The sequence below is a fragment of the Micropterus dolomieu genome, linkage group LG23 (assembly GCF_021292245.1).
Source record: "Micropterus dolomieu isolate WLL.071019.BEF.003 ecotype Adirondacks linkage group LG23, ASM2129224v1, whole genome shotgun sequence".
Lineage (NCBI taxonomy): Eukaryota > Metazoa > Chordata > Actinopteri > Centrarchiformes > Centrarchidae > Micropterus > Micropterus dolomieu.
In genome coordinates, this window is record NC_060172.1 from 6269057 (window position 1) to 6296036 (window position 26980).

The following is a 26980-nucleotide window of genomic DNA, read 5'->3' on the forward strand; positions in this document are numbered from 1 at the left end:
CTGCATGGTGTTCTTCACGCTGACAGCGGAGGTAGCATGTGAGTGGCAAACAGGACAGAGGAGGATGTGCCTTCATTCTGCTCATAAGCAGAGCCAGCTTGCATAGAAATATGTAAAATGTAACATTATTGTGTTCTGCAGACATTCAGGTGTTGAATTAAACATTAGAACCGTTTATATTTGTTAACTCGTCAGTCACTTTGAATCGCAGTATCTTGAACAAAAGATACAAAATAAATATAACACAAGAACACAAGTTAAAAAGTTGGGATCATGGTAAAAAAAAAAAAGCTTTTATATTATAATTTTGCACATCTGAGTTCTGCATAATAAAATGCATTTCAAATTCAGCCGTTTAAAGGTTTTAGGTACAAGGCCTGTAGAAATCACATCAATAAGGAGTATTACAGTATTATCATAATGGCCACAAAGGATACAATGAAGTCTGATAAGTTCAGCAACAGTATTAAAGGATATTGTAGAAGTGTAGTTTGTAGCCCCCGAGTTTTTCAGATCTTCCGTCATTCATTGTTCAGGATTTAAGGAAAAGTTGCAATAAATCTCTTCTACATGGTTCTAGTATTTCTGCATTATGTGCTCTTTATGCGTCTCTTTGGGTTAATTTGGTCCCGTTTTAAGAATATTTTTCTGTCCATTGTTGTTATACGTTACTGTTTTGACATGTCTGTCTGTTCTCCTGTGAGAACTGCTACACAAATATTATTTTTTTTTAAAAAAGGTTATTGTAATAACTATCATTACAAAATACTTCAGTCATGCTTTCATGGAAGAAAAAGTCAATGTTGTGAACCAAAGTATCAAAAAGTAAAAGTGCTCCCTATTACAAACGGCTCCCTTCAGAGTGTGAAATTAATGATGCATTAAAGTGAAAGCAACATTTTAGTGTTGTAGCAGCTCTAGGTGGTGGAACCTCTCTGGGTAATTTAAAATACAGCAATGCATTTTATGAGTCAATCATATGTTTTGACTGTTAAATCTGAATCTGCAAACAGACACTGGACTCCAGGGAAGCAGAAAAGAAGTGCAAAGTTGAGCAAAATGTAAATACTTAAGTTCCCCTGTCTCAAAACTATACATGCAATTTATAGGTAGGCCTATGTATATTTTTGGTCATAGGCATATTATATCGTTTCTATATGATTTCTTCTGTCTTTATTGTTTACTTTTTTTTATTTTCTTTAATGCTTTATTAGGTGCATATGACTAATAAAATGACTTTGCTCCTATGTGGTCTTATACAAAACATAAACGAACTACAAAGTATTGAGAGCAACACATTTTATTAGAACTGACAATTTAGGGAATATTGAACTCATGTAACAAGAAACTGTAAGATCGTTAACCAAAGATATGAAGAATATATGCACCAACATAATTAGTGTGACGCGCTGCATGTCGGGTTATTAGAGGAATATTTCCGTGCAGACTTCTGTGCATCGGTGTAAAATAAGGGACATATGCAGTGAAATATGCAGCAAAGTGCCGTGCTGTAAACAGTGAGCAGGCCAGGAGAGCTTTTATGGAATACATGTAACCTTGCTGGAGTGTGACACCTCCTGATTTATGGCTGTATTTAGATAAGACGTGACCGTAAATGGTTTCTAAATAGCGTCAAGGTCATGTGATGTAATGGGATAATGTTTTTAGGCGATGGAGATAAGATGATGTGTTTAGTGTGTGAGGAGCTGTGGGGAATTAATGCCGAGATAGAGCCGCTATAGGCCTTTTCCTTATGATGCTGAGGTATGACAACAGGCCACCGGCTGTGTCTATCCCCAAACTACCAAATAATTCATCAAACTGTTCATTTACACTTCCCAAAACGACTATTAAGTTTAAGAAAATATGAATGAAAAACAAATCATTTCACATGTCCGGAGTAGATTTAAGGCCTGAAGTCTACTCTGTGAAGTTTGATTGATAAATAATTAGATACACTGTCATGTTTTCCATTTTAAAAAATCCTTCCATTATTTGTTATTTCTCAGAACATTAATCCGCGTGATGCTAAATTCATCTGGATAATCGAAAAGTTCAGTTTTTAAAAGCAGGGTTGTTAAATCTCAATATATGAAGCTTTATATCATGTATGTGGATTAAAACATTTTTTGAGTAGTCAGATAAAGAAGAAAAGAGGACTGTTTCCTCTTTTCTTCTCTTTTTAATATCAGATGCGCAAATTAAAAATTCAGCGGCATTCCTGATTTAAAATTCATGATGTGTTCATATAATTTCCTACACGATCGACCACGAAATAAAAAAGAAAATGACAAGTAATTATTTTCAACACTGAATTACAAAAACAAAAACAAAAACAAAAAAAACCCCACACCTAATAAACAGCCTTAGACACACTGAGGGTTATAAAGTCTGTGCGTAAAACCTCTCCAAAACTCGACAAAATACACATTTTTTCTCATATTCTTATAAGTGCACGTCTGTGTAGCCAACATCCAACACCAACAAGCAGATATTTTCTCCTTGTGTAGTGCCGTGAGATTATGGCACCGTGGTGCATGTTGTTGCAAACCTCTCCAGACACTCCTCCCATCCTGGACGCTTTCCTCTATTGGCTGCCTCCTTTCCACGCTGACATCCAAATCATATAAACCTGGGGGCCTCACACCTTCACCGGGGTCAAATTTCTTGAGCAAATCAGAGCAGCGTCTTCGGGCAGCGGTCGGAGAAAGAAACACAAGTGGAGCCCAGCGCATCGCCGAGATTTGTTCTCTGGAATTATAAACTTTTTACGGCCGGGTTCTCCTCGGCTGAAGTCTCTTTTCGAGAATGACGACGATGTAAAAGTTGGCGGCTACGTTCGGCTTGACTCGTGCATGCATTCAGGGAAATACATATTTAAGTCTTGAATGAGTTCTGTCGGCTGTAGATCCCCGAGCAGAGACCGTTTTGGGGAGCAGCGGAGGGAGCTCGAGGGCGACGGAAAACACGGCAGCGACCACATTTGTTATCCCGCCCAGCATGAACCTAATCGGGGGCTACCAGCATCACCACCACCTGATGCACGAACCATTCCCGTTTGTCCAGCGGTGTCACCAGGATGCACCGTACTTCCAGAGCTGGGTGGTGAACCACGGCGAGGTGCCCCCGGACTTCCAGATCCAGCCACCCTACCCGGCCGCGGAGCTCGGAGCGCCTGGAGGGACGCACGACGCCCGGCTAGAGGGTCTCCAGGCGGGGATGGGGAAGAGGAGAACGTCGGGGCCGAAGAAGGAGCGCCGGCGGACGGAGAGCATCAACACAGCTTTCGCCGAGCTGAGGGAGTGTATCCCCAACGTCCCCGCGGACACAAAACTGTCTAAAATTAAAACTTTACGCCTGGCGACCAGTTACATCGCCTACCTGATGGACGTCCTGGCCAAAGACTCCGGGGAGACGGAGGGCTTTAAAGCCGAAATTAAGAAATTTGAAAACAGGGATCTGAAAAGGAAACGAGAGCCGGTAAGTTAAGACTGCAGAAGCCTCCAAAACTTTGAAACAAAATTAGGCTACTCCAAACCAAAACAGTTCAGGCCTAGTCTGGATGTAAAGTGGGTTAAAATGAAAAGACGACATTTTTAACGATATTAATCAGCAACCCAAAGGTTTAAGTCTAAATTAAACAAAACATTATTTAAGTTTTGCTTTTTTTCAGTCTGATTATTATCTGAATTATATCTACAATTCCCAGTTGAAATAATAGAAAAATATTTTTAGCCAATAGATCTAAAATATAACTGTAAATATGCCCATTATATGTGTTTTTGATCCACCATAACAAGGCTGCAGTGGAGCTGTGAGCTCCTCTGCAGTATCCTAAAACACTTCACCTCATTAAAATAAGCATATGGGCCAAGTTATGATCTTATTGGTAGATTTGGACCCTGATAGCTTAATACACACTGAAATCACATAAGTCACTGTTTTGCCTGTAATGCTCCAGCTGCTGATCCCCACAGTAACAACTAGCCTTCAGTTAGCCTACATCTTCATAAATGCGTACTTACATTTTTCATTTTAAATTATCTTTCCTCACAATTTAGTGTATGTAGATAACGTTTATGTTGACGATAGGTCAGTAATAAAAAAAAAAAATAGCTAGCCTAAATAAATTAGCCTACTTCAAAAGTAAGAGGCCCTTTATTCGTTTAAGCCTATTACACTAAAATTTTATTTTAAAATAAGCGCCATTATTTAACAAAACATCGTATATCATAGCCTATGTGGTATATATTTTGTTACATATTTGGTTAATTATTTTCTTTAGTCTAATGATTTGATCATTGTTTCACTGACTTTCTAAGATGTCATGGCCCTGATTGCGGCTCCAAAGCCCCCAAATTGTCGTAGGCCTATTGGTGACTGAAAACCAGCACGTAACATATTTCAGTAGGATTTTCCAGCGTGATCAGACCGTACTGATGTTAATAAGTAGAGTGGGCTAGTTAGTGTGCAGGACACGAAAATAGAGAAAATATGTTAGATCACTGTAAAGTGAGCAGACTGAGGTTGATAACAGGGTTTTTTCGCCTCCCCTGCTGAATGATAATGTGTTTTTGGTGTCGCAGACTGACGGCCTGCAGGAGTCTTTAGGAGCCGAGAAGAAGGTGAAGGGCCGGACCGGGTGGCCGCAGCAGGTCTGGGCTCTGGAGCTCAACCAGTGACCCTCTTTCCCTCCTCCTCCTCCCCTAAAAACAGAACCTCCTCACAGACTCTGGATTCAAATCAGATAAAAACCACTGACTGAACCTAAACACACCGCTGTGCGCGTGCGATGACGCGCAAAAAGAGGAGAGAATTGAAAGGACAACATGCAAACAAGGCGAAGGGCCGAGGACGAGCCTCCACTTTGCTGATCTTCTCTCATGGCGTGGTTTCTTATTCTGACTCTAGGTGTTTGATATTTGTGGTATTTCTGCTTTTTGATGCCCCCCCACCCCCTCCTCCCCTCAGTACTGTAGACCAGATGTTGCCACGGTGTCAAAAACATCTGTCTCCCCTAAACATGTGTTTTTTTCTGGCGTCGAGTGGTGGTGTTTGCCCACATCTGATGGCGCCGGAGCAGAAAATAAATAAATTATGTAACAAATGTGGAGTAAATGTAGAGTGTGTTGTGGTCCAAGAGGAACGCCATTGCAAAAGGTGCAAAAATAAAATGATTATTTTTAAAAATGTCAGTCCAGCTAACTGAGCTCCTGCGGGATTATTTTATCATCATGATGCCAAATCATCAGCATGTTTTCAGGATGAGGTCCCACACGGTGACAGGTGTTGGTTAATAGGTTATTATCCAATCAGAAATAACTTGTAACGCTCAATTATCTGTACTTTAACTCTAACTTTAACAGACAGCTGCGGCACACTGCGTGCTGTGAATTGGGAATTTAAATGATCATGAATAGGCCTTTTTCTATCGGGATGCATTAAGTTGTTGTTTCGTTACACAGGAGAGTTTAGAAAACAACACAACACCCCTGCATGATGTTAAAACAAAAATTAAAACATTAATTAATTAACCAATGAAACAGTTGATAAATAATAGATTATAACAAGCAAATAAAGTACTGCCTGATCACTGGATTTGGATTTTAAGCGGGCAGCCTTCTTTGTAATGTCATGCAGCGGGAAGGAAGGAAATAAAAATAAAAACAGGCCTACAGAAATAATCTGAGCACAAACTCTTTTTTATTTTTTTTGTCAGAGTTTTCTCCATCAGAATTCGTCTTCTGTCAACTTTACCGGCTGTTGTTGTTTCTTGTGGGAAATAATTGAATTTACTGAATCTACCTCAAAATTAACGTCACCGCCTTGAGAAGAGGACGAGGACGAAACACTCGCCACCGCGCAGCTTTCACTCCGACGTGTAACACACTACAACAAAAAGGTTGATTACTGTATCAAATGTTGATGGACATGTTCATTGGATGTGAAGTTAGGCTATATATATAGTTCCGTAAATAAATGAACTATTTTAAAGACACTCCAGCTGCTGGTTTTCTTATTTAACGGCTTTCTTCAACAGGGAATTTATCGCTAATAAACAGACTTTATTCCTCCCAAAACCAGGCCTCGTCTTTTTTTCCCCTTATGTGTTGGGCGAATAACGATAATAATGATGAAGAATGACATGCTTTAGTAATAATTTAAGTAGGAATTCATTTTTAAATATTTTTTCTTATTGAACATAATTCCAGAATATTGGCCTCTTCTTCACAATCACACCAGCCAGGTTACACATTTAGAACTTTTACACAATACAAATATGAAAGTTCAATTTTAATTTAATGTCAGGACTGTTTTTTTTACCCCCCATAATGTCCCAATTATCCCGAGTAGCTACTCAGAGAATTAATAATTGGCTCAGATGTCAAGAATTTTAGACAATTTTCATCCCACATGAATTTTCTTAAAATTTCCAGTGAAATAGTATCTTCTCCTTCTGCTGGTGATTGGTCATACATGCACCATTTTATTCTAGGAATGGATGACTGTAATAATTAATAACAAAACTCTTATTTAATGGGCTTCTGCTTTAAAAGACCTTTAGCTCCAGTAATGAAGTGCGGAACTGAAACAGTGGCGTCCGGTCTGCACAAAATGTTTGACCTTCATTTTTTGTGTGTGTGTGTTTGTTTTGTTTTCCTCTAAAAGTCTCCATGTGTTTTGAAATGCAACCCCCCTCCAATTAATCAGAAGGTCTACCATGACACCTAGTGTTCAATGGATGTTACTGAAACAACACAGCTTTCAAAAAAAAAAAATAAAAAAATAAAAAAGTCTTCACCTACAAAGACAAATTCAGTCTGGCTGCATTTTCCTTTGACGCTCAAATCAAAAAGTTAAGAATTAAACGGATATTATTTTCATGGCATCTTTATCTATGTAAAGTCTGAAAATTGCTCCAACATGTTGATCAATTTCCGAATGAACAGAGATGAAACGCTTCTGCCTGTACAATACATTTATTATCATCATCATCAACAATAAAAGCAGCCATATTTAAATAGGTTTTTTTTTTTCTACAACAATTAGGTTAACGTGGCCTGGCCTACATGTTAATTAAGGTGGGTGTTATCTACATGACACTAACAAACCTACAAGCAAAACTGAAAATATATCACACTAAAAATAAAAATAATAACCCTGTCAAAAGTAGACGAGCTCAGTGTGGTGGACAAACTTAAATACTGTGGGTGACAGAGGACACAGAGTTCGGAAAAGTCCCAATAGAAAACCCCTAACTGTGTGCAATCTATGTTGTCTCCTCCATAAATAAAACACAGTTTAAGAGTTGTCTGGAGGTTTCAGCAGTGCTTTAAACATTTAAATAAAACATGGGGGTTTTTATTCAACAAGTAACGACAAACTTCAATCCTGTTCTCTCTGCTTCAAACAGAGGACTTTCTGTGCTTTTGGACTCTGGAACTGTAGTCATTTCATATTTAGAGATATATATTTATATATATATTTTTACAAACTACACAATGAATCGATTATTTGAATAATCGATATTAATAATTAAGAAAAAAGTCAAAGTCACTGTTCTTCAATGTTTACATTTGAATGTAAATCATTTAAGAGCTCAAGATGGTTATAAACTCCAGCTAAAAAGAAATCCAGTTACGGTGCAATCCCAAATTATATCCATGTTAACGACTTTCCTGGGGACGCACGTGAAGCAGAAGCATATTTCAAACTGGACATACAAATGTAAAAAAAACTTTTAAGACTTGCGTAGACAACTTCCAGTAAAATTGTGGTATTTGCTGGGCGATTTGGAAGGAAGGCATCCATGTTTTAATTTGATAAATTATTCAAAAGGAAAAAAAAAAAAAAACCAAAACATTTCATTATTTTACAGGCCAACTTATCAACACAGCTTCTTGAAATACATCCAGGTATCAAATCAAGAGTTGAGACATTCTTAAATATTAAAATGATGCTAATAATTATTCTGACCCCACACAAACACTCACGTTCCACAAAAAAATAAAAAAAACAAGATTGAGAAACCAAAATCATATATGCAGAAAGACAACTTTATACAACTTAAGGGATAGAAAACTAGGCTACAAAGAAACAAAAAATAAAATAAGAAATTAGCTACCAACAAATGCGGTGTACAGAAAAATAATGTGTGTTCAGACGTACATAAAACAGCTAGCAAGAAGTGAAAGAGTGGACCCCAACCAAATGCTACATCATTCACCACCGTCAGTCTTTAAATGCATCACGTCCGGTTGGAGTGAAAGTGGACTAAAAGATTAAAGATCAGGATCGAGATCGGCTTGTTTTATTCGTTTTAGACATTATTGAGAATGAAGGTTTCCGAGACCTTTGTGCCACTGAAAAAAAAACGTGGCGAACCGACGCCGAGCCCTGATATGCTAGATGTAATGTCAGCGAAGGCAGTGCCCCTCTCCAACAATTCATTCATTTAGAATAACAAAAAACAAATAGCTAACCCACCCCCAAACACGGCTGTTTGGCACAAGCATCTCTCGCGATGAACTTAACAGTCAAATTGGCAAAGAAAAAAAAAATTTCCCCTAAATTACCAACAAACACAGTTTGTTTTCTCACTCTTAAGGCAGCTATATTTGTACATTGCATTCGAACAAGTTAGTTAAGATCGGACGCTGTTCTTTTGTACATATTGACAGTTACATTACAGCTCGACGACGTGAAACCCTGCGGAGTCCTGGACCTCGACCGTCTTTAGGGACCCGGCTTTAGCGGAGGAGAGGAAATGCATTGGAGGCGGATCCACCGTTGAGACAACATGCGCAGAGGCCGTTTTTATGTGAAGAGAGCAAAATGAGCGAAGGTGAACTCGTCCCACCCTGAAGTCTCCTTCATTTCCGTTAGATGGACGGGCGACGGGGCTGCAAAGGGAGCTGGTTTTGGCTGCTGTTAGTGGTGTCCAGGTTTTGTGAGAAGCTGCTGCTGTTGCTCGTCATTACTGTTGATTCTGTTGTAGCTACAGCCGCTGTGGTCGTTGGGAATTTCAGTCCAGCGGTTTGCCTCCGCCGTCGCCTTTCTGGTCCAAGCGGCTCTTACTGCTCTTCACCATGTAGATAAAGTAGGTCAGCGTCTCCTTCTCGTTCACCGGGATGTTCCTAAAGTGACGACTCACCGTCTACAGAGGGGGAGAGAGAAAAGGGTTTAAAGAAAGTTTACGCCTCCCACGTTCATCTACATAGCATTTATAAGCATGAACCATCTGATGTTCAGGATAAGAAGAATATTTTACGCCATTAGGAGCTTCTTAATACTGCCGTGGTGCAATATTATATTACGAACAATATTAATATTAACGATTCTTAACATTCATAAAATATATACTGATCATTTATCACTATTGATGAACCCCACAAAGATTATAATAGCAGAATTTGCAGCTGCGTGCAATTCTCGGCAGCACTCTCTGTGGGAAACACCGTTTTTCGTTCATCGCGGCTCCTTCTTCAGCAGAACTGTGACAACAGCTGCTCTAAAAAGTCGCATCAATTCCGATCTGACCGTCCAGACTGAGGTTGCATTTCAAAAGATCAGATTCCGTGTGACTTGGCCTGTTGACACTGGTATAAAAAGATCAGATCTGAGTCACGTATGAGCAAGACAAAAACAGATTTGGATCACTTTGGCCTGCAGTCTGAATGTTTTATTGTTGATTTTTTAAATGACAGATCATTAAAAACACAACAGTGTGCTAAAATCTTTGAAGACACTAACAACTGATTATTCTCCAGTGGGAGACTTTCAATCAGGACTTAACTGAAGTCTAAGTAACGATTGTTTGCGTTTATGAAGCCTCTATGCAGCCTCTCACTGCTCTGCTGAGCAGCCACTGGTACCAGTGAACACGGGAACAGCTGTAACTGGTTGTAAGCTGTTGACTGGTGCTTTATTAATGATGTGGGAGGCTCATTAAAAGCAGGGCCTGAACCTGACTAAAAGCCTGGGGAAACATTCAACTTGCAGCCCAGTTTGAGTCACGTATCCGACAGCCGGGTCATAATACCTCCTGTATGCAGCGCTCTCTGTAGGTATTTGTAAGGAGGAGGGCCGGGGCCAGCTGCACAAGTCCACCTGTCGATTTGGTCAAACAATCTGCCCGTGACCAATTACTGTGGAATAGGACCGGCAGCACCGTGTATATCACAGTAAATGAGTAACATAGAGCTGAGAAGACCGAGGCCGGGCATGCCTAATGAGGGCCGGTCAGAGGACTTCAGCTGTATTTTTAGGCCACTGGGAATTTTGAGTTGGAATATTGACCCTATGGGGTTGCTGTAACACGTCAGATTAAAGCCCGGGACATACTTGCTTTTAAGTATGCAAGATGGCTGCCACGTGTATCCTGCGTTCCTTTGGAGCGTAGGTTGTGCACGTCTCCAGAAATTAAGGAAGGATGATCCGGCCCTGATCTGCTCCCTAGTGGATTCAAGCTTAATCCTCTAGGTACACGCCGGAGCCCGTCTACGCTCTTTTTTTATTTCACACAGACACAAGAGACATATGCCTGTAAGTATTTGCATCTATGTCGTTCAGGATGTTAAGCATTTGAAGCAAAATATGTTATAGTAAGATTATATTATTGCAATGCTAAGGTCTGTTAGCATGTTAATGGAGATTCCCATTATATGTTAGCATGGAGCTAACTGTGAATGTGTTATTTGTATGCATCAATATGATGGGCTGGAATATTGATGCAGTTTATGGAAAAATCTTTAGCAATATACTGCTATATTGATGTTTTGGCACACCGCTACTACCCTCAGAGGACTCTGTTGGCAGAGAAATTAAATTCTAGTTTCCTGAGTTCCCTTAAGGCTCGTGCAGACTACACGACTTTCAGCGTCGGCCGATGGCTGTGCCTATTACACTACACTTGAAGTCGTTGTGGCGTTCACACTACGTGACTCATCGGTGACAGGGGGGGTCACACGCTACACGAGCTGACAGCGGCCCCGTCACCAGACGCTGGTCTCCAAACCACGTTGGTCAAGAAAACACACCTGAAATGTGAAACGGGAAATGACGCGAACCTACAGACAAAACAGCTGTTGTTTGTTATTATAAAGATAGAAATTATAAAGACAAAGAATCTGGGTGAAAGGATGGATTAACACACGCATGTAGCAGGGATTGTCTGAGCTACAGAGAGAGCTGCAGGGGAGTAAAAGTGTTTTGCGGTGGAAAAGCAGCTGCCTGCTCTTTGGCTGGATGTGGAGTCGGCCGACTCCTCCAGATATTTGGCGTGCTAGATATCTGGCAGACGTCGGCGATGTGTCAGAAATGTGTCAGGGAGCCGTTTTGATGAGTCATTGAGTAGTTCACACACTGGCGACCACCGATCGACTGCTGATTTACTCCCGATCACAGCCCGACGGTCGCCGAGCGGCAAATCGGGCTAAAAATCGTGTCGTGTGAACTAAGCTTTAAATGATTCATGTGGTGAAAACATAAATGCAGTATTGGCAAGGTGTCATGGTTCATGCTGTACACGTGATACACAGTGCAAAGGACAAGACAGCCAACATGAACAACATCTCTACATTGATTCAGTACTTAGTATGCTTTTACCTCTGCCAGCTGGGCCTTGTTGAGTCCGGGCCTGGTCTGCAGCTTGTAGTGTCGCTTGTAGCGTCTCAACGTGTTCACCTGCAGCTGGAAAAGGTCAACCTGAAAACCACAACACAGGGACCCATTTAGACCTGGCATTGAAATGTGTCTCCAGTGTCCACATTGAGATCGACAGTTCTGTCCAACTCAAACAACAACAACAAAAAACGTCCTATAACTGCAGCCGGTAGAAGAACTTTCTGAACTGTGGGCTGGATTTCCACCTTTTTCCTCCCCCTTCAGCGGTGCACTGATGTAACAGCTCGGGAGGAAAGTGAAACTTAAGCTTAGCCTGACATTGTTTCTTTTCTTCACAATGTGTAATAAGTTGAGAAAGACTTTAACTCAACAGCACTTGAGTTCATGCACAACACTGTAAGGACACACTATGCGCTTTCAGACTTTGGATTTTACTTGCAGAAGACAGCGACTGGTACATATTCCCACCCACCAGCTTGTGCACGGATTGACAACGCATGTGCGTTTACACCAAATCCCTGACTGCCTCCAGAGCTGGTTTGGCAGATCGGATCACAACGCGACTTGGGTGCATATACACCTGTACTTTCATGAGGTCAAGCACAATCTGATCACCTAAATCACATTTTAATGGGAGGTAAGAGACGAGGATGCAGTCAGTGAATAAAGACAGATCCCACCTCCATTTCGGGCTCCCAGAAGCTTCTGCCTCTTTTTAAGCTTTAAAATGAGATTTATTGAACTTTGGGCCATTCCAACAATAAGCACTTACTGCACAACTAATAATAATAATATACTTTATTTATACAGCACTGGTAATGGTGGTGATGCAAGCAAGTTCCACCATGAGCTGACGTTTTTAAAGGCTTCCTGTGCCCCGTCATTGTGCGGCTTCTTCCTCTATAGTGCTTAAACCACGATTTCTTTGTTGAACACCGAGTCCCACATTACCTCAGGCACTTCCACATCATGATCCGGGGACTCCCCGCCATCGTCACTGGTCTTCCTCTTCCTCTTGTTACGGACGCTCTGGATGAAGTTCTTGTGGAAGTCACAGATGTAGAGGTGTCGCACCTATAAAAGATATTAACGAGTATTAAAAGTGGCTGTCTACTGTGTACAAAACCTCTGTTTAGTTGAGCAGTCACACAGCAGCGGTCTCGCAGCAATACTCTCTGGTAGACTAAGCCGGCTATCGTTTGAAATTCTTCAGTACTGATTTCAATATAATGCCAAAACAAAACTTTTTTTTTTTACCCAACTTTAAAAAGGAATATAAAAAAAACTGTTTGCCTGTAATAAAACTCAACTTTAGTTTCAATTCAAACACATAATCACCCACAAACAGCCGTACAAGAACATCAAGATAAAATAGTGTGAAACATGCGAAGCTGTGACTTAAAGAAAACAGGAAGTATCAAAGATTGTACTTTATCGTTACTGATAAAACTGAAGGCACAGACACGTCAGCCCTGACTGATCAGCTGAACATCAACATTAATTCGGTCCTCCTATAAACTCGTGTGCATTTACTCCTCTGGGCCACGTGAATCACAACATGCGACATGTCACATGAACCCCAGCATGCCAGGAAAAACAACAGAACACACACACACTCAAGACAACTGAGCTCATTCCTCTGGCTGCGCTGCCTGACCAACAACATCCTCTCCAGCAGTCTTGGATCACATGAAAGGGCCCCGATACAATGAAGCCGGTACAGCAGAGCGGTTTAGAGCAGCCACAACAGCACATTTGTTAGACATCCTTAAATTCCAGGGGGGCACTGCTTGTGTGCTAGCTGAGCTGGAGGCCCCTACCGACCCCCTGGTTCCTCCAACTCTTTGCGCATTTCGTATGCACGCATGCTGTTGCGTTAAGCACTCATCATCATGGTCATGTACGGGGCGCGTAGCAGATTACACATGGCAGGAATATTACTCTGCCTATAGGTTGGCTTTGTATTTGTGGTGATGTAATCAAAGTCGAAGGAAAATGCAGCAAGTGAGTGTCACACCAACTGAAATAAATAAAGATAGTTGAGCTAGATCTTGACACAGGAACCCAAACGGACGGGAATCAACAATCTTAGGCTGTTTGCTAAATACTGCGACTGTGAATGGCATTCATATATTAAAGATGAAATCAAGAACAGGAGCCCCCTTTAAATTTTTGTGCCGACGTTGGTTGACTGATTAGCTGACAGACAACAAATAAGCTAAATCTCAGGAGCAAATAATTATTTTCTCTGCGTTATATCACTGTGTACCGATTCGTTTTGTTCGTACAGTCCAGTTCACCTCTGTTGCTTTTATGTTTTACGTAAAGCACTTTGAATGGCCTTTATTGGGCCGGACAATAAAAGTGCAATAATTATTGTGATGTCATTTTCTTCAATAACAATGTAACAAATATTTGATTTAAATCACGAACGAATTCGCACTTAATTTTACTATTAAGATATTTTGTTGAGGAAAAAAGTTTACTAAATATTACACATGCATATTTGTTGGAAAGGATTATTTCATTTTAATAGTTTTGAAAGTCAGACCTGTTAACTGATCCACTGTTTGGCATCAAGTTTTGTTCTGACCATATCGAAAAGTTTAAAACTGTAATTAACCATCTGATTTTATTACTTTCACTCAGGAGCAAAAAATCAACAAACAAGATAAAGAAATAATGACTTGACATTTATCGATATCAAATTATATGATATTTTTTTAATCATTTACAAATAAACTCGCATTACACAATAACTAGCTGCCACACAATGAAGGTAAGGACTCCGAGGCCCCTGGGGGTCTGGGGCTTTAGCACAGTCCAGCCTCGTTAGTTATATGTTTGTGCCAATTGTCCAGCTCCACAGCTTTCTCATTGTGTTCTGGCAAGACACTGTTATGACCCGCGGTGATGTTGGTCATTTGTTTTCTTTCACCCTGCACTGTCAGCTGTTCTCCTCCCTTAGTGTGTGTGTGTGTGTGTGTGTGTGTGTGTGTGTGTGTGTGTGTGTGTGTGTGCGCGCGCGCGCAGGTAATGGGGAACAGGTGGGCGCCCTGGACAGGGCTAGCAGAGTTGATTGCTGCATCATGATTGGTCCTTGATCATTTTAAACCCCAGCTGACAGAAACCTGTGAATTGTAGATATGAATCTTTTCGAGTAGGGAAAAAAACAACTGAGTGATTTTGAACATTGTTTGTGAGAACCTAGATTTATTAGCCTAAGCTATTGTTTGTTAAAAACAAACAGATTGTCACTGTTGTAGCAAAAAATATGCATCAGCAGTACAAATAGGAGTGAAACCCTTTCTGTTTTGACTGTTTTCTTTAAAATAAAGGCTTAGGTTAGTGCTTTGTCTTTTCTTTAGTTTGTTTAGGGAAGTTTTAGGTTAGGAGTCTTTTTGTTCCTTGTTTTGGGCACTGATCCACTCTGAGTAGGTAAAACTGCTAATTTGTAGATTCCCTTTGTTCTCTGGCCTTGCTTGGGAGTGTGGAGCCACACTATATGGTGCCTACTAGACCTTGAACATAAACACACACACACACCATTTAGCGCTGCAGTGCAAGTAGGCCACTTTTTAAACGCCCAAATGCGCTTGTCATTTAAAATTACAGTGCGTTGAGGGAACAAAAAGTGGCACAAAGCGCAAAACTATGAGACAAAAACTGACGTGAGGGAGAACTTACAGCTCCAGCCGGGTGTCGAGTGCAGCTTTGCGATACACTGCGTGTGTTTTCTGCAGTTTGTGCCTCTTAGGAACGAGGCTCAGCGACACAAGTCAGCAACAGCCATTTTACGAAGAGCAGCGGAGGCGTGTTTGAGGAAACTTTTGCAATGACAGAAAGCTGCAAGTTGGTGACATTTAAACCGGGCGAGAACAGATTCAGTTACACCAACAACAATAAACGAGGAGGAGGAGAAGCCGTGAATGTGCCATTTCCCCCCCCCCTTTCTTCCGGTTAACTAACGCCAACCAGCTAACAGCTAACTCCCATAATCGGACAGCTGAAGAGTCTGAAGTTTCCCCATGAGCTAACTTTCAGCTATCCTCTTACACCCCTCACTCATGTTTAGGTTTCAAGACAGACAAACGTGGGTGTTGTAAAAGATAAATAAATCCACTTACACTCTTGTCGATGTCCAGTTTGAGCTTCTTCTGCGAAATGCTTTTCTGGATCCTCTTGCTGAAGGAGGCGTTTCCAGCTGACCGGCCGCAGCGCTCCCCGTCCTCGATCAGACAGCAGCTCTGTCCGTAAAACGGCGGAGCAGGCGGTCCGTCGTGGCTGTCCTCCTCTGTGCTGAACCCATTCATTCTGTACGACTGTAATGCTCTTCTCTCTTTGTTTTGAAAAGCACTAGTACAAAAACAAAACAAATCTGTACAAAAGTGTCTTGTTCACGCTTTGCCCTTTTTGTGAAAGACAATCCGCTTAGCTAGCTAGCTAGCTAGCTTGGCTAAGTAGCTAGTTAACGAGCTCGCGTTTTATCCCGACTCCTGCGACTTATTTCGAAACACAACAGCCTCTGGTTAGAGACATATTCCTGCAGATCTGGGTCAGATTTACGCCAGAAAAAAACGCTGCTGCTAATGTCAGCTAGCTCCAGTGCTAACGGTAGTTAGTAGCACCGCAAGGTGGCTGAGCTGCCGCTAACGAACAAATTCCTCCGGTGAGACCGCCGCTGTTTGTCGCTGTAACGAACCGCAACAACAATTTAATACGATTACAACCTAAAAGGCGACAACCGGCTACAGCAGATGACACAACTTCGAACAAATCCTGTATTTAAACAGCACGCACCTCAACAATCGCGGTACTCTTTTCAGAACAAGCTCGTACAATGGACGTGCTCCGTCTCTTTGGCGGAAGTTCCCCATCGCGGACGCCGATTGGGCAATTTTGCATAAAGGCGGGTTTAGCGTGCGGACGTCGCTGCTCCATTGGTTGTAAGAAACATCAATCTTCTTAGTTAGCGGCTTTTCCTGTTATCAGTCGGCGTCGTGGTTTTTTAAACTATGAGCAAGAGTTTAAAAAACGTGGCGTCAGCCGCTGAAGGGGTTTTAATCTACACGCAGCAGACTTCCGATTGTAAATCTGCGTCAACTTTCATAATTAATAACTTGTGATGAATTTTAACAGCTCGACTACTTGATAAGTTGATCTAAATGCACATGCATGAAAGGGGAAATCCACATTCACAAGCCGGAGACTGAAGTTCGGCTCTTCGGAAGCTGTTGACACGACGGCTTAGTAAAGATGTTTTTTATTTTATGACTCCTTCATTATAACAACTTCTGTTTGTATTACTCCCGTCAGATACTAACCCACAGGAGTCTTTATTTTGGAGTCCCTGGGTCACATAACATGGAAGCTTTTGGGGGGAAAAAGCTGTTTTTCCTATATAAATGTTTCTATAAAAGAATATTCACTCATATTGAATATGAAGGGGCGGGTCTATTTTGCCCTGTGTTGCAGTACAATTCGGCGTTGGTTTGGTATTCCTAAATCACATGACACGGAAGCTATGGAGAGAAAAAAAGAAGAAGCTGGTTTCCCATAAAAATATTAAAATAAATACAATATAATAGTAATTTTGCTCTATGTATTACTGCAATTCGGCATAGGGTTTGAGTCTCTGAATCACATGGCACAGAACCTATTGAAATAAAAAGCTGTTTTTTCATAAAAATAAAAATATAAAAGAATATTCACCCAAATTTAATATGAAGGGGTGTGTCTATTATCCCCTTTGTAGTAGTACAATTCGGCATTTGTTTGGTAACCCTGACTCACATGACATGGAAGCTGTTGAAACTTATATAACCTTAACACTACTTTAAGAGCAGCTCTGGGAGGTGGTATAAGGGCAGGTCCCTTGCCAACACTGGGTGAAACTGAATAAGAATGAATGAATGAATGTCTGTCTGCCAGTAGCCAAGTTCATTAAAACAACAAAAATGCAAAGAAAACTATTAATCAAATAGCCGTCACCCTACATTATGAGATGTTCAAATTAAATTCAGTTCTTCTAGACTATTGGAGCATTTTATCGTTAAAAAAAAAAAAAGAGAGAGTTTAATAGTGTTTCAGTTCAACAGACTGAAGTAGAGTTTGGATCCAGTCCTTTTCGATTTGTGCATGTGGAACTTTCCAAGTATGATGGGGAGCAGCAGAATATAGTTTACATTGTCCGGACCATGAAGTACAGAATATAACATGAGATCACATCGTTTTTCTGTTAATAAAATGTTCCAGAATACATTGGTATGTTCACAGTGGTAAAACAATGAAATGTAGTTTCATATTGTTTTTATTTTATTTAATTGAATGGGACAGTGCACATTAATGAACATCATTGCCGTAAATATGCCAGATTTAGCCAGAAGGCTATTTTTTATCTGTAGTCAATACAACACAGACAACATAGTAATCTACACCACAATATGCATTACAGTCATTATGTTACAGTAGTATACAGATCTGGTTACTAAAGTAAATCATATGGTGACAGTAATCTGTTGTAGAGTGAAAGATGTATGTTTAAGTTATTAAAGTGCTGTTTATGCAGTAAATTGTGCCATTAAATGCAAATGAAAAAGTGCCCTTCCACGCAATCAAATCTAATTAAAGTGCTGTACCTCGTGCGGGACCACAAAGCAGGGTGACACTCACACTGTATGATCCCACAAGGGCCCCCACTGAAGTGCAGAGTCAAGGAGGGTCAATGAACATAGAAACCAGACTGTACAAACACGTACCTACATGTATGAGTACATAAATACAGAAACACACACACACCAAAAGTTGTAGGCCTACATCTGTCTCCTCTCGTGGAGGCCTTAGTTACAGTTCTGCCACCACCAGTTAATGTCAGTTTAATGTATTCACTGAATAAAATGGGACTCATACTGACCAAACAACAGAATTCAGAGGCTGTCGTGCCCACATTGTTACAGAGACCTACCCCATCAACTTCCCGGATCAAGCACTCGGCAGATGGTCCATGTTCCGAGCTGTCGGCGCAAGACTCCGGCAAGATGAGAGGAGGTGGACTGGATGTGTTTTACATCCATGATGCTTGGTGCTCAAACTCAAACTGTTTATTGTGAAGATGAAACTTTCTTATTGTCGTCTGGCTTCTGTTTACCTTCACCCCAGATGCAAATTTAAAAATGCACTGTAGATTGTTCAGGGTGTAAACGTGTATGTATAGCCTATATGTATATAAATTATGTTAACTGTATACATAGTTTTATTTTATATATGTTACCATATTTTAATAGGCCTATAACTACAAATTTCGTTTCGTTATGCAGTCGTGTGCTTTATAATGACTAATAAACATCCTTGTTGTTGTTGTTGGAGCAAATCCATGTAGGATCTCATATATAGAGCAGGTGCATTTAAAAATGTTCAAAACTTAGCAAGTCATGTTTCTGCAGACTGGAGCAGTTGTGATTTTTAAGGCTCTTTTAAAAAGTGGCTCTGTTGGTTTGAGCGTTGTGGCATCTGGAAGTGACCAGTTTGTAAAACAGTATTCATCACGAGAAAAGATCTTTGAATGGAGACACATTCTGTCTGCTTCTCCTGGAAGTGATGGTCTGATTTGCCTGAAGTTGGCTGAAGATTGAATTTGATGTTTTTTGAGTTTTTTTTTTGCAAAAATCATAGTTATAATCAATGTTATGTTTAAATCTTTCAGAACAGTTAATTACTTCGCACCTCTATAATAAGAGACAGGTGCATCGTACTAGTCTTTAAAAAATATTGTAATAATAATAATAATAATAATAAAAATGTAAAAGAAGTGTTTGTGTGTGTGTGTATTTGTACATTTTTTGTCTTCCCCCACTGTAAATCACTCACAATAGAGCACCAAAAGCACTTTGCTACAGAAACTACGCTATAGTCCAAAACTTCTCATCATTACTTAACTTTCTTTCTTAAAATTATTATTAGAAAAAAAGTTTTTGTTCTGTGAAATTAGGATTTTGAATATGACAGTAAAATACCATTCTTATTTCAAAGTTGACATCACTACAGTGTGATTCCGTGTCTAACCGCACGGGGGAGCCAGAGGTTCACATATGAACATAAATCGCCTGACAACAAAATTAATTCATGTATAGCCTTCTGTGTACATTGTATGCTGTCAGTCAAACGTTTTGGTGCTTCTTATTTCAGCACTGTTGGTTACATCTCAAGTATTTTAACTATTTAAAGCGGTATCACAGTTACATAAAGTTGACAGTGTTGCTGACATATCCTGACTTTTAGTCCCTGGTAATGGTTAAGCTTCAAAAACAATAAATCCCATAATGTATTTCAGTAGTATCTTTCATTAGACATTTATTGCCTGGTAAATGCACTAATTTGCAGTTGTTCACTGATAAAATTACTCGTCTTCGGTTAAATATTTCAAGTCTTCAGCCTCAAGATAAGCATAATGTCTGCAGGGTTATTTTCTTAGACGTTATACAATTGTTTTAGTACTACAACAAGTAAACTGACCTTCGAGCGCCCCATTAATTGTCTTTTTTCTTCAATTATTATTATTATATATTTGTTTAATCCAGTGTTTTCTTGCTTTTATCGTTTATCTTGATATCTGTTTTACATGTGATTTACTTACTTTGCACTTGTGAAGGAACTTTGTAACATGCTTTTTGAAAAGTGCTCTATAAATGATTATTATTATTATGCTAAAATGGTATGTTACATGTGAGCAGAGTTATGTGTAAATATTTTAAATTGACTGGATCCAATGTGGATTTAATCATGCTGATTAGACCCCTGTGGAAGTAAAATTTCAAAACCAAGCACATTATAAAAATAAAAATGTGCCACCCTTAACATTTAAAGTTTAGTAAAAGTACATAACAAGTACAACAAATAACTTTTTCAGTGCTTATATTGTTCAGTTTTTGTTGAGACTTTACAGTATAACATGATTCGGGATTTGGATCATGAATGTTTTGTTGATTAGCTAATTCAAAAGTTTCAAAAAGAAATATAGCTGATCAGAGAGTTGCACATTTGTAGAGCGGGAATGGGGCCTAATCCTAATGCTACAGCATTCGATGATATTTTAAACATTTATACTGTGCTTGTGTTTGACCCATTCCTGTTTCAACATAACAGTCCCCGCGTGCACAAACCCAGCTCGGTGTGGTAGATCCTGCCTGGCCTGCACACTGACCTCAACACCATTGGGATGAACTGGAACATCGACTGAGAGCCAGACCTCATTGCCTAACATCAGTGTTGGACCTCACTGATGCTGTTGTGGCTCAATGGGAACAAATCCCTGCAGCCAGGTTCCAAAATCAGGCGGACAGAGTGAAACCAGAAGCGTGGAGGCTGTTACCGGACTGGCCCCAGTTAATTTGGGGAGGCAGCGAGTCAGCACATCCAGAGAGCGAGAAAGAGATTTAAAAGCCCACTTAAATGTGAAGCCGTCTGTATTATGTGGGTTTACTAATGATGCTCTTTGTTTGTTGTCATTTGTCTAATGTGGTATTTGCTCTCATGTGGAAAGTCTCTGCCTCATCACGCTTGCCTAATAGCAGAGAGGACGAGGATGAAATACAGAAGGGAAGGAAAGCTGAAGAGAGAGAGGACACCATAAAAAATCTTAAAGGAGTAAAAACAATTGGATTACCTTTTTCTGTTAGTAATAGTCCTGAGCCCAATAAAGACTCTTTAATGGATCTCTTTGACAGGAGACTGGATATATAATAGGTGTCTCTCCTCACCCATGTATGGCTCACGAGTGGAGGGGAATACTGATTGTGTGCTGACTGATTGACTTTAAGAGTGGCAGATGATGGAGCGCCGAAACATTAAATTGCAAAGTGAAAAACCTGTTAGAGGTTTATGTCATCAGGGGAATGCCTCTAAGAGGCAATAACATGTAAAGTGGTCTCTCAATGTATTCAAAGTTGTCCCTGCACCTCTCGCTCAGAGGTGGTGTGACAAGTTGAGCGTTATATGACGTCCCAAGAGACTCAAGGAAATGGGCCACACTAGAGAGCAATATTACTTCAGCCATGAATAAATCACCGCTGGCTAAAAGCTATCCGAGCTTGTGTGCTGTCAGATTAAGTGATTATGAGATTAACATTTAGCAAAAGTGTGTTTTAGCACCATCAGTCACAGAGATGATTAAAGTCATAAAAAAATAAACAAAAAATAAAACCCACAAGAGATGACGAGAGAGGCAAATCCGAGAGCTCTGGGCAGGGAAGTTCCCAGGGACTTTATTTAGAGAGGAATGATTATGCCTTGAATGAGCGGCCTCTCCTTGAGTGGAGATATAGAGTAGGGGATTACAAAGAAATACAAAAACCGTGCATTAAGTGAAACAATGGAGGCAATCAACCAAATCTATTCAGGTTCACGTATTCAAGTGGAAACAATTTTGAGATGTGGAGTAAAATGTAAATTACCGCTGCTTTCTGGCGAAACGTTCAAGACAAGGAAAGTTTTAGCTGTTAGAAGGCAAAAATTGCACCCAGCTAACTCTATTATTCGTTCTATGCTAACGTACTGCATGAGAGGCCTCGGCCAATTGTGTTTTTAATCAGCGATTTTTCAATTACATTGTGGGAGTCTGGCCACACTCCTCAGAATCATTTCAAACATTTGTCGATACACTTAATAAAAACCATCAGTGGTCAAGTTCACGCCTAAAAACACAGTTTTTTCTTTAGACACCACAGTCTTGACAACAGACATGTGCTCACCTGTGTATACATCACACCAAGGGAGGTTCATGCACCTTAACACAGCGCCAGCTATCAACACACTGCCAGGGGCACTGTGAAATCTCAGATCACAAGGTCCAATATAATATCTTCCAGACAGATAGACTTACATAATGAAGTCACAGCTGTTCCTCAGCCTCAGACATAGAGGTCATTCCAAATACGTCAAAAAATGAAAACCAAATCCTTTGCAGCTCTTTCTCCTGGTCCCACTAGCTTGTCTGGAACTGTGGCTGATCTTAAATAACAAGACAACATCGTAAATCTTTTCCCTTTCTTTCGCTGTTCTTGAGTCCCATCTCGTTCCATCACTATCTACAATTACTATGACATATTAAAGACAGTTTCTAGCTAGTGTTTATAGCTGTTCCAAATGGCTAAAGAAGAATCAGTCAAATGGAGATAACAGCGCAAACTTTCAGACAATCTGTCTTTGAATGCATTCATAGTGTTGCAGTCGTTCCACATATAAGTAACGGCAGCAATTGGACAAAGAAGGGTTCCCACAGTGTTCAACCACTTTGGTTAAAGGATACTGATGCCTTTACTGGTCAGAGTCAGACTTTCATAACAACGCTGCTGGCCCTGTGTCGGCCATTTCTCAGTTTACATTGTTTATTACCCATTACCCTCCAACAACACATACACAGCATTAGGTTGGACAGATTACAACTATTTTCAGACTCATTCAGAACAGAACGTTAAAATATCAGGCCTGCAAACCAACATGATCATGTTTTTTACCAGGATTTAGTCAGCGCTGTAGTTCTGTTGTGGACGTGACTCACACACATTTAGTTCATTTTAACTGACATTTATCTGTGACCTCCCAAGAATGCATCAAATTGTATATTTATATAATGGCTGTCATGGTCGCAGTTTGACAGTGTCTTTTATTATCAGAATGAAGTGAAAGGTAGTAGCCATTTATTTTCTAATAAAGTCTAATAAAGTTGTCTCTTTCAGAGAAACAGTTTGTCTACCTGTGTGAACCAGTGAGCTTACATATCGGGCTACACGACCATTGAGAATAAGGAAGCCCTCAGCAACTGTTAACACCGTGGACACCTTTTCTTTCCAACTGGTCCTTCTCAGTTATGCTAGGAGATGCCTCCTCCTCTCGTGGTCCTCTCTTTTGTGGGGTCCTCCAGGGATCTATTCTGGGTGCCCCGTTATTTACTATACATGCTGCCCATTGGGAAAATCATGTGTACACGTAATACTGCTTTTCACTGTTTAATTAAAGCCTGGTACCACAGATGTATACTATATTAGTCTTGCCTCCCTATATTTAGAAAATGTCCTGCAGCTGACTCAGGATCAGAAATAATTATAATTACCCCCTCTAGCCCCAGCACTAGCAGCATTAACAATCTCTCATCTAGTCTAGATCAAGGTTATTATCTTTAATGAAAGGCAAACGAAATAATGAAAACTAGATGTGAAAAAACAACTGAAATAAAAACTAAAACTATATTGTAGGTTTGCAAAACTAACTAAAATGAAAGACTTAAATGTCCTTAGTTTTATTTTATTAATTCATTTATTTTATAGGACATAATAAGCCTACATTTCCAGTGGATATGAAGCCGGTGGAACTGACGTTGCGGGGCAGTTGGTCTGGCTGGAGTTCAGCGGTGCGCACGGTGATTAGCCGATACTGTTGGTGAGCCACGGGTGTGTTATGCTTTTGTCATCCGTGTGACGAGCTGGCACGCTGCGTGCCGTGCGGCTGTCCTGCCACGATTGCTTTATACATCAAGAGAGCCCGGAGTCAGTGCGACGTCGGGCAGCAGCGTAGCAGCTGGCAACCACTGTTACGAGGAGAGCTCCACGTAACGTTATACTTCTGCGTCAAATTGACGACTTGGCCTCTGCGTAGCCCCCTACCCTACGCCGTCACCTACGGCGTAACCTGACGTGCACCTCCTAACTAACTACACGTCGAGTCGACGCGGACCGTAAGCACTGTGATTTGTCGGCTGGGTAGACTCGCAATGCCTCCGAGCCGACAGGAAGTGCCCGTGCTTTGAAGTAACTTTTACTAGCGGCCAAAACAGTGTCTGTAACACGGTGGATCAATATATTTGACCGTCACAACCCGAGCGAAATGACTCGTCAGAATGTGATCCATTCAGTCAATAACTACCGCACGGTTTACAATTTTACCCCATTCACGTTAGCCTGCTCGGCCGGTAAAAGTCAACATAGTGGTACATAGTTAACGTGTCTGATGGTCATTATATTTACTGCACGTCGGCTCATACACACAGCCCACTTGTCTCTTTGTGCTTCACATTGTTTCAATACCTATTTTTTATTAATAAAGGTTTAGATTTTAACAAAACTGCTTTCCAGTCATACTTTCCTTCAGGGTAATGGGGACCTGTTGTTTGTGGCCTCCACTATCCTCCAATTTCTTAGCTGTTCATCAATTGTATTTCACCTTTTTAACCAAGAATGACAGAGCTAGAGACTGATGCAATGAATTTCTTGGGACAACTGGGTAGCGGGATTACAGCAGTTTGCTCTTAGGGTTTTCTGTATGTAGGTTAGAAATTATACTGTATATTCATTTATTTGAAGTATTTATTTAGACAATGTGTTAGTACTTAAAAAAAAAAAAAAAATATATATATATATATATATATACCCATACTGTATATATGCTTAGTGATTGGGTCCCTATGTACAAGCTTCAGATAGCTTAAAAAAGGGTGTCCCTTTTCACAAATCTGCATTATCTCTAATGATTGTCCTTTAATGTTTTGTGAAAAAAACTGGACTGAACTAAACTGAAGTGAGCTTGGCATCCTGCAGCGACAAAGACTAAAACTAATAAAAACTAAACTAAAACTAAGCAGTTTCAAAAAATTAACTAAAAAAAAAGCAAACTCACGTTAAAAACTAAACTGAAACTGAAACTCAAAAGTCTAAACAAAATAAAAACTAATGAAAAATCCAAAACTATAATAACCTTGGTCTAGATGCCCCATATAATAACAATAGAAAAGACGCCTTTAACTTAGGTGCTATGTTTAATGGTTGTCTTTTGATGCTCAGGTGAAATTTAACTAACAGTAGGTCGTTCCATTCCTCTGCAGGTCTAGACAAGGTCGTCTACTCTTTAATCACCTCTAGACTTTACTGCTGCATTGCACTTTATTCTGGTATCAGCAGGCGAAACATCCAAAGACTGCACCCGATACAAAAGGCTGCGCTAGGCTTTTAACTCTTAACTACTGATGGTTCCAAAACCTTGACTCTAAAGGTGACAGGGCCTTTGCTGTCGGGGCCCCTCAGATGCGTCCTCTTTTAAATGTCTTCTTAAAACTCACTTTTATCTTCTGGCTTTTTCTTAACTGATGGTGGTATTGGTTGCAATAGTCTAAATGATTTATGCTTTGGATTTTGTATTATTTGATTTTACTGTCGCAGAACTTTGCAGCTTTGTTTTGAAAGGTGCTGTATAAATTTGCTTTATTATATTAAAATCTATCCAGTCACATTGTCTTGTCCACACACGATTTTCTCCCCTGTAGTTTTGCACCTCTTCAGCAGATGTGACACAGCACTTTATGAAACCACAGCCTTGAAAAGCACCTGCTTCTCCAGAGGAGTGAATGTGACTGAAAGCCAATTATCTTGCCTGTCATAGAGGGAAATGGAAAAACCGTCTCATTTTCTGACACTCTGTGGAACGTGAAAGGACAAACAGGTCCGCTTTGTGTGGAGACTATTTCTAGGTGGGGATCTGATTAGCTGTGTCAACACCTTGACATGGTCTTCATAAAGACTGCAACACAATCTGAATCTGCTTTACCTCTGAGCACAGGTCTTTCTGAATTTGACAGATTATGTTAGGTATAGGAGAGCCACATCATGAAACAATGAAGAAACAGAATGATTATGACAAACACATGAATTTTTAAGATTTGTTGATATTACATTAAGAATTGACTCTGTAAGCAACCTTTTAATCATGTATACAGCTGCATTTCTACTTGAGTTTATTTAACAGATCTGCAAATAGTGCTGTATAAATGTATGTAGGAAAATATGGTTTGTTTTACATACAGTACCTTTCTGCATTTTCATACATGGTAAAAATGTCAACTTACATTCATTGGCATACAAAGAACTGAATTATAAATTGCCACCATTTAAAGTAATAAATTCAGTTTTGGCAACAAATGAAATCAGTCTCTTGGTTCAAAAAACGTTAGTGAGTCCTGATAACTTAGAGTCATTAGCTGTTCAGACCATCCTCCCCGCTGTATAGGTGTCATTTACGTTTATTGCTCTTTATGCTTTTATTCACCGCCTAAAAAAGTCCATGTAGGGAGGAGGAAGGTGGATGAATAGGTCAAATACAGGAGAAGACAAGTTACATCACTTTGACTTACTAAAATAACGTACCCAAAACATGATCTTTTCCTAAACCTAACCAAACTGCAGCCATTTCACGTTAACGATATGCTTATTGTTACTATGATGACGAAGGTCCAGTACATGTGGGAGTTATTGGCAGACATATTCTCTTGTATGCGAAGTCAGAAAGTTCTATTGACTTCTGTGGCTGTTAACAG

At 40.2% G+C, this 26980-nt stretch overlaps 2 protein-coding genes across 2 annotated transcripts; one reads left to right on the forward strand and one right to left on the reverse strand.

Moving 5' to 3' along the window:
• Positions 1-2672: 2672 nt before the first annotated feature.
• Positions 2673-6018, forward strand: LOC123962938 (heart- and neural crest derivatives-expressed protein 1-like). Its single transcript, XM_046039446.1, has 2 exons — positions 2673-3480; positions 4587-6018. The coding sequence occupies exons 1-2, from the start codon at positions 3001-3003 to the stop codon at positions 4680-4682; spliced, it is 576 nt and encodes a 191-aa protein (XP_045895402.1). The 5' UTR covers positions 2673-3000; the 3' UTR covers positions 4683-6018.
• A 946-nt stretch (positions 6019-6964) lies between these two features.
• sap30l (sap30-like) lies at positions 6965-16515 on the reverse strand. Its single transcript, XM_046039439.1, has 5 exons — positions 16426-16515; positions 15753-15981; positions 12577-12699; positions 11608-11706; positions 6965-9157 (listed from the first exon to the last, which is right to left on the reverse strand). The coding sequence occupies exons 1-5, from the start codon at positions 16500-16502 to the stop codon at positions 9026-9028; spliced, it is 660 nt and encodes a 219-aa protein (XP_045895395.1). The 5' UTR covers positions 16503-16515; the 3' UTR covers positions 6965-9025.
• Positions 16516-26980: the final 10465 nt, after the last annotated feature.